Source organism: Strix uralensis, chromosome 12 (assembly GCF_047716275.1).
Source record: "Strix uralensis isolate ZFMK-TIS-50842 chromosome 12, bStrUra1, whole genome shotgun sequence".
Classification (NCBI taxonomy): Eukaryota; Metazoa; Chordata; class Aves; order Strigiformes; family Strigidae; genus Strix; species Strix uralensis.
In genome coordinates this window covers 5,080,805-5,088,941 of record NC_133983.1, presented here as the reverse complement: position 1 = coordinate 5,088,941, position 8,137 = coordinate 5,080,805, and the positions used below count along the sequence as shown (strand labels likewise).

Below are 8,137 nucleotides of genomic sequence, written 5' to 3'. Positions count from 1 at the left end.
TGAAAGGCTTTTTTTCTTTTTAAAAAAATCAGGAATTGAGTTTCACTAACACAAGTTTGTTGGAAATGTCTTAGTTCACCTAAACAAGCAAAACTTTTAAGTCTGTCTACTGTGAGTCTGCTCTGCAGATGAAGAAATTCCAACACGAAACACCTGATCTAGAAGCACAGCTGCAACTATTAAAATAGAGAATGTCCATTTCAAACTCTCCAGTCTCACCTCATCTCAAACAAAAGTAGCAAGAATAAACTATCTTCTCTCTAAACTGGGGAGGAACACCTCATGGGATGGACCAACATATAAATACTAAGTAAAACTATCAGCATCAAGAGAATGGGATCCAGCACTATCAGAAGCATGAAACTAAGATGAAATACAAACAACGCTAATTCTGTTCTTCAATTAGATAATATGGCAATACAAGTGCAGGTAAGGCATTTTGCTGATTGTGAGCACAGAATAAGCTTATTTTTGAGAAACAAGTTTTGTGGGTGATGAAGGAACATGAGGATCCTCTCTTCAACAGAAGTCAAGTCACAGTTCTTTCCCAAACTTCACTTCTTTTTGATGAAAGAGTTAAAGCTTAACACTTTACTTATTTTCATATTCCATTAAACCACATGCACGTAAAGACAACAATCCCTTTGATAAGGCTTCCACAACACAGCATGGTCTAAAAATTCAACTGCAAGGAATAAATGCATACATTGAAGAGAAAATATTTAGGCCTTACCCCAAGTTCCCAGCCTTCTCCAGCGACATAAGCCATCATTCAAAGATGCGTGGTGCAAGTGTTTATATTCCATTTGTAAGAACACTTGGATTTGAAAGCCAGCTCATCAGCTATAAAGCCTCTGCTGCCAAACTGCAGGTAAGCAGCTCCAACCCTGACATTGCTTCTGGTGCATGCTGCTGCACGGGGTGGGGAAGATATAAACGTAAGCACAGCTTAATTTCCAGCAGTCACCTGCCGTACCTGAGGTCTCCAGCATCCAGAACACACCTGCCTCCCCACGGCCCCTCCACGGCCCTCAGAGCTGACCCTGCTCACAGCTGAGCCACATCAACCCGGGGCAGCCGGCCGGCCTCCGCCAGGCCCGAAGGAGGGATGAGTTACCGGGGATTTGTTCTGCAGCCCGCTGCAAGAAAACTTCAAACGCCAGCTGCAGAGGCAGCCTGGCTGTGCACATGGCTGGGGCAGCACTGCTGGTGCTCAGGGTCAGGGCCTGGGCCCTGGCGGAGGGAGGCCGGCGCGCCCTCTGACATGGACGGGCCGCCCTGGGCCAGGGCCACCTGCGGGGCCTCCCTCGGGCTCCTCTCTGCCCTCCCCCGCCTGGAGCCGACCCCCCCCCGCCTCCGGAAACCACCTGGCGCGGGCCCGCCTCACTTTTGCGGCGGCTGCAGGCCTCCTTCGCCGTCACCCCCGCGCTGGGGGCCCGGGCGAGCCGCGGCCGCCGGGAGGGGCCGGTCACCGCGGGCCCGGCCCGCTGAGGGAGCGACGGCCGGGGGCGGGGGGGGGGGGGGGGGGGGCAGCGCGAGCCGCGGAGGGGCCGCGCCAAGGCGAGGGGCCAGGGGGAGCCACCACTTTTGTAATTATTACTACTGCTGCGGCTTTTTTTTTTTTTTTTTTAATACTGTAGCAATATGCATTTAAGTGAGCTATTGCAGTGTTTATTTTCTCACTACTATTTTCTTTCATGGTTCTTTTAGGCAAGACCACAGTTTCCAATACAAGCAGGAAGTTCAGAGTGTCTCCAGGCCTGGCCTGCTGCCAGATGCCCACCTGGGGGGCTCTGGTCTATCCGCAACACTATTACTGCCCTTGCAGTCATTTTGCACAGATAACTTCTAAAAAATGTGTGCTAGTCACCCATCCCATGTGTTAGGTTTTATACACATGCAGACGCACGCTCTGAAACATCCACATTCAATTTCTAGAAGCAGTTTCCACCATCTCATGCTAAGCAGGGATTAAAACAGCAGTTGGTGACAGCTAGGCCTGTTTTTTGATAGCTAGCTAGATACAGACTTTGCACATAATCTCAGTTTATGATAGCATGGGACTGCACTTAAAAGTTAAACCCTGTTCATTGCTGACAAAGCCATAAAGGTGTTAAAAGAGTAAGAGGAATGTGTAAATCTAAAACATGTCTGATGGGCTTGAGGGGCTTCATTCCAGCCCTGGCTCAGCTTTCCCAAGCTGCCAAGAAAGAAGCAGAGCACATATAAACAACAGAAGGACCTGTAAAAAGACTAGATGCTTTTAGTAGGTTAGGCATCATTTTAGCTAACAGAAATCCACAAGTTCCATACAGACTATTTAGAGAAGAATGTTTCAACTGATTGTAAAGCCATAACCAAAAGGTGACCAGCTGGATGCTGGCAGAATGTAACCATGTAATAAATGGACTGGTAGCTACAGGGCATAGGTACTGTAGTGCTTAGGATAAACACTCCCCAAATTTTAAAAGGGAGAGGCATTCTCCTCAAAGGCACAATGTGAAAATTACAATGGTGCAGTCCTCCCTAGTATTCAAATTACTTTAAAAGATTTTTTTTTTTGGTAACTTCACCCAGACAAATCTTGGAAACAGATTAATGCAAACAGTCCCACTTTAAAATAATTAAAAAGCTTTCCCTCCAGTCCCACCTGATTGTAATAAAACTTCAGGTAGGAGGTTTTACTGATGAAATGGCATCTGGCAGGTGATGCTTCTGACTAGAGCAAAACAAACCTTACTATCTTAATATGATTCCTCCCTCCTCTCTCCTTTTTACTACAGAAAGATTGTCTTGCTTCATCATGAGATAAATGTAGCATTTTGCGTTGCACAGAAAAGCAAGTGACCCATTAGGTCAATTAAATCCAAACACGAACACAATTTCAAGTTCAATACTTCGCTTCCTCTGGCACCAGAATAAGAGAACTAAGCATGTGAACAGTCACATCACATTGCCTATAAAGTGTTCCACTACAAGAGAAATATGTATCACGCATATTTCTGGCTCACCAGCGCATAAAAAAAAAAAAAAAGAAAAATCACACCACTCACACAAGGCACATATGCATACCTAAGTCTAAGAGAAAAAGAAAAATGAGTAAAAGGTTATTTACCAGAGAATGATGCCCCATGAAAATACATTGAAACAAAGTTACTTTCAAAAGCCAATACACATCGTAAGCATCTCTTTTATTTGTTGTAATATAAAGAAGCATACATCATTCAGTTTAAGTACAACTCAAATTGTACACCAACAAAAAAAGATCAATTCAGACATCCATGAACATGTCACAAGAGGATTCATTACATTTTGCTCTGCTGGTATTGCACTTGGAATGGTTTTGAAGTAAGGCACAGTAAAAACAAAGTCATTAGTGCTTCTACAGCAGATGTCTTATTTTAAACACATGCTACATGACGTAAAAGTACTTCTTCTAGCTTATGTATATATACACACAGGGAAAAAGAAAAAAGCATGCACTAGAGGATTTAGATTTCAACATATCTTGTTTCATAATATACAAATAAAGTAGTTTAAAGATGTAAACAAATTGCATGCACATAAACTAGAGCAAAATCTTTAATACAGTATCTGAAAGCTATTATGCTTAAATAAAAAAATATAACTTATTAGTACTCAGGTTTATGTGCCATTTTTGTCCTGTAGAGATTAAAAGTTTGGGGCTGGGGGCAGGGAGTTATGGGTGGGCAGGGAGGATTTTTCCGGGTTTGCCAGTTTTATGTTTTTGCTTTACAAGTTGGCAGCAGTACGTTGGTAAGAAAGACAAATATGGCTTTTGCAAAACAATGTGTAATGAAAACATGAGAAAGCACAATTGCATTTGGGGTCCAGCATCCTGGTATTTTCCAGTCAAGAACAAACAACAACAACAAAAATCAATATGATCTATGCGCTTTGAACTGGGAAAGCTATGCATTCCAAACGACCTTTCTAAAGACATTTAAACTCTACAAAAACCAGACACTTTGTCAAGTGTAAACTCTTAAAACTAAACACAGAAGAATCTGAATGATTCAAGCTTCGCTTTCCACTTCAAATGCTACTGAACGGGTTTCTCCCATGGCTGCGACAGCTGAAGTGCTATTAGATTGTCTTCAGAATTAACTAGATGCCAGGGGCAGGTTTGCTTATTTTTTACACATGTACATTAGAAATTAAGTAAATTAACTGTATAATTTTTGGTTTCACTTTATCTTTGGCATAGGATACGCCATTTTTCAAATTAAATACAGGACATGTACCACTCTCTATTCCAACATGTTATATGCTGAAAAGGCACATTTGGTGCTGCCTGGATGGCAAGGGAAGACTTCTTATTTTGCAAAAGGCACGGTGTTTAGTGCGACATTCTTTCCCCATCCCCCAAAGAGTGTTTAGTTAGACCAGGTACAGTTCTACATAGCGGCTTCCCAGGAGCTGTCCGTTTTTCTCAGCCACTGCTTTCTTAGCTAGATCCAGGCTTGGAAAAGTCACCAATGCCTCTCCACTGGGCTGGCCACTAAAGTTGTAAAGCACGAGGATGGAATCTGCATGGAGCTGCAATGGTATGAGAAGACAAAAGAAAAAACCTATTAAGACCAGAGACCACACCTGGAAATGCAGCGTTTAATGCTGTGTATATGGTTCACTCCACTCCTGTGTCTGTGGTGAAAAGATTCTGGATGTGAGAATGGGAAGAAGGAGAAGGGACCAAATATTAGAAGAATTCAGCTTTTAGCTGGGCAAACAGCAGCAGCTCTTACTCTGCTGGTGTGCTGAGCAGAATGATGCAGACATAACTCCATGCAAAAGTTTTGCTAGAGAAGTAATTCAGATTAAAGGTTCATAAGACAGACTTAGATGTTAATAAAGGGTAAATGCAGCATGAAAGTCCAGGCATTCAGTGAATACTTCTTGTACTATGTGGACTACTGGCCAAGTGACAAAGACTATAAGGCATGTGAATATTCACACGCAAAGTTAAAAAAAAAAATTATAGAGCTGTATGAGAGTTCCATGTTGGGAGGATGAGCTGAACTTAACACAGGTATATAGTGCAAGAAAGATTGGTAAAACAAAGTAAAATCTGGTGCAGTCCAACTGAATTAAAGAAATGTTCAATTTTAACAAGGCTAAGTAACAAGCAGGATAGCAAATCAGATTATTTAGTCGTTGGAGTTGATTTACTTTGGAATGCATTTGCCTTTGTGAATTCTTAAAAGGCAGTTCCTAAAAGCTGAGTTCAAAGCAGATGTCTGCCTTATGGTACTCCAGCCATTTCTGATAACACGCTGGAAGTCCTTCCAAAGCTAAGTTTGGAAGCCCTATTTGTTGGGTAGGAATTAGTGAAGTTTCAAAACCAAAGGCTGAAGGATCAAAAGCTCAGCATACAAAAGTTAGTATGTTGAAGATATCAGTGCCAGACAAAACATACGGACTATGCCAGAAAAGCAACCAGTTTTACGAGCATTAACCCAATTCAAGTTAAGTTCATGTGACATAAGTCCTCATGAATTTATAAAAGGTTAAAATATTTAGGGGTTTCACTTTTTGTAGAATTTGTGCACCTGGTATACTGCAAGAAGTATCAGACTTCTCAAGTTATTACCAGTAGCAGTTTCTGACCAGCTTTACATCCAAACATATGAAAATACAGCAAGTACATGACAGATCTTCACTCAGCAGGCAGTAGAAGTACTCTTAAGATATAAGCAACACTACACTTTAGAAACTAAAAGCACGTATAAGACAGTACAGACTTCATATAATTTCTTTTCACAGAACTAAAGTTAGTCAAGAAATAGCATGCAGAAAGAAATTCAAAGACAAACAAAAAGCATCATGTCTGAAGCCCAGTTCATGTTTGGGAGTAATCTTGGTTTCTTTCAGAATAACACTGTGCTCAAAAATAAAGTTGTACACAGCTTGGGTTGAGCCATGAATCTGAGCTAAAAGATGGCCTGCTCTAAACCAGCTCTTTGCTGTTAATCCATATGAGATCAAGTCATTTACTATCAGTCCTGAATGTAAGTTTAATATTGCAACTCAGTCACCTGGAAACACAGGTGCACAGTTAGACCTCTGAGCACAGAGAAGAGCTTTAAAAGTAGTTTAAATTGGTGTAATACCAGTGTAAGGATATGGAAATTCATGTTATAAGAGTTACATAGAAAGTTAGCAGAGAAGTCTACACGTTCTGCAAGCAACATAATTTAAAGAGTTGAATAAAAACCTTCCATTTCATTGTAAGATACACTCATTTTAGGTTCTTTATACAGACAGAAATAGATTTTCTTGCTGTACATGTATTTTTTAAAATATAGATTCAAATCTGTCCAAGTCTTTTTTCCTGGATGTTTTATTCTAAAAACAGTGGTATCTGTATGATACTACTTTGGGCTGCTTAGAATTCAAGATGAGCTACACCATGAATTATTTTCTAGTCAGACTGCTTCCATCTCATACATAGTAGAACCCTATCGCTGATCTGGTTTTCCAGTTAATCTGGGTACAACAAGGGAGCCAAACAGATTGTCCAAGGTCACATAACTATGGAAATGCTCAGAGTAATAATGGTTGTTCTTCTGTACACCCCCAGCCCATGCAGCCTCTCTAGTCTATTTTCTCCCTAGCAGATCTAATAGTATCATGGGAAAATGACCAATTTGAAAACAACTGAGTTGATGGTGGTTGTGTGAAGGTAACTTTATCTATGGAGATAATTCTAACAAGGCACAGTATTTGATTGCCATTTTTTGTACTGAAAGATTTGTGTGGTTTTTTTTAAATGAGAAAAAGCCTTGTAAGTAATCAGTAGCATTTTGAATGAAATCCAGTATTATTGGGATATCATGAGCTCCACATAGGTCACAACAAAATTTCTTTAAGAATTATGTGTTAGTACCAAAAATGCAGGGAAGTTTACCATTAGCAAATTTAATCAGTTGCATTAGAAAGCCACTATACCAAAGAAACCGCTCCTAAAAAAGAGTAATAGTTCATATTGTAGTAGGGAGATCAAGAAACAGAGAAATTAGTCTCCAGACAGCTATATAATACAGGAAAGAGAAAGCCAGAAGTTTGGAGGGTTTTTGCACACACATTTGTTGCACTCTGTAGCCATATCAAGAAATAAATCTTCTACTGCTATGCTAAAAATAAAATATCAGACTGAAAGCTACACATGAGAAACAAGCACTATGAAACGCTTCTGGAAGTTTATCACACCATCTGAGCAGAACGAGGCAATCACACTACCTCCACCACTGCTATCCCATCAGCTACAGATCACAGTTGGCCTATTTCCTTAGGTTAGTTGATTTTTTTTTTTAATAGGGCAAAAGCAGAAAGATTAAAGCAAGGATCCCAACACAAGCTAAGAAGGGGAAAAGGCCATAAGCAAAATCATCTGTATCACCAAGCCCTTCTTTCCCTTCCCATTCACCACTGGAGACCCAGTTTCTGCCAGTCGCATCTTACCTTCTTCAGAAGTTACAAAGAGTTACAAACAGACCCACTCTTTCGGTGCTTGTAACACACTCCTTGCTTGATCGCTCAGCTGAATAAGGCCATTGTAGTCATCAGGTGCATACTACAGTACAAGTGTGATATATGATAATCAGCAAGAGAAGGAACAGTTCTGGTACAGCAAGCCACACAGATGATCATTTGCAACCGTAATTAAGAGCATCAGCTATAATAACTGGCAGGAGACAGTAAATTTGACAGATGCTATTTTTATGCAAGATAAAAAAAAAATACATCAACTGAATTACTGGTTGTAGAAACAGATTTCAAGTAAATGCATGTGGGAAATATTCTAAACTGTGTATTTGAACTGTTCCTTATCAAGGAAGGGAAATAGTTCAGACCATGAAGTGCTCCTTTTTTCCTTCTACTCATGAGACGGCAGCATCAGGTAACAAAACTCTGAAGATTGCATAATCATGCTTCCAGTAATGACTCTCACTAAGAAAGATGAGCATCCTCCAGCGTGCATACTGAAGTGGGGGATTAGAAGTGTAGGAATCTCATTCAGATCTTTTATACAGTCATGGAAATAAACTGCAGCTTCTCTAGGGTAGAGTGATAAACACTTTAGCTGCATATAATACTCGCATTATATAAACTACAT

General features: G+C 40.7%; 1 protein-coding gene across 2 annotated transcripts in view; it reads right to left on the bottom strand.

Annotated features, from left to right (window-relative positions):
• Positions 1-3,172: 3,172 nt before the first annotated feature.
• The window catches only part of ESRP2 (epithelial splicing regulatory protein 2), a 46,556-nt gene continuing 41,591 nt past the window's right edge, over positions 3,173-8,137 (bottom strand). Inside the window, exons 16-17 of one of the 2 annotated variants that reach the window (XM_074881916.1) lie at positions 7,483-7,594; positions 4,396-4,560 (exon numbers count right to left, since the gene is read on the bottom strand). In XM_074881916.1, the coding sequence (XP_074738017.1) occupies positions 7,505-7,594 (90 nt within the window). In that variant the 3' untranslated portion in view covers positions 4,396-4,560; positions 7,483-7,504. Of the gene's footprint in view, positions 4,561-7,482; positions 7,595-8,137 lie in introns of both variants that reach the window. The other variant, XM_074881917.1, reaches the window with a different exon arrangement.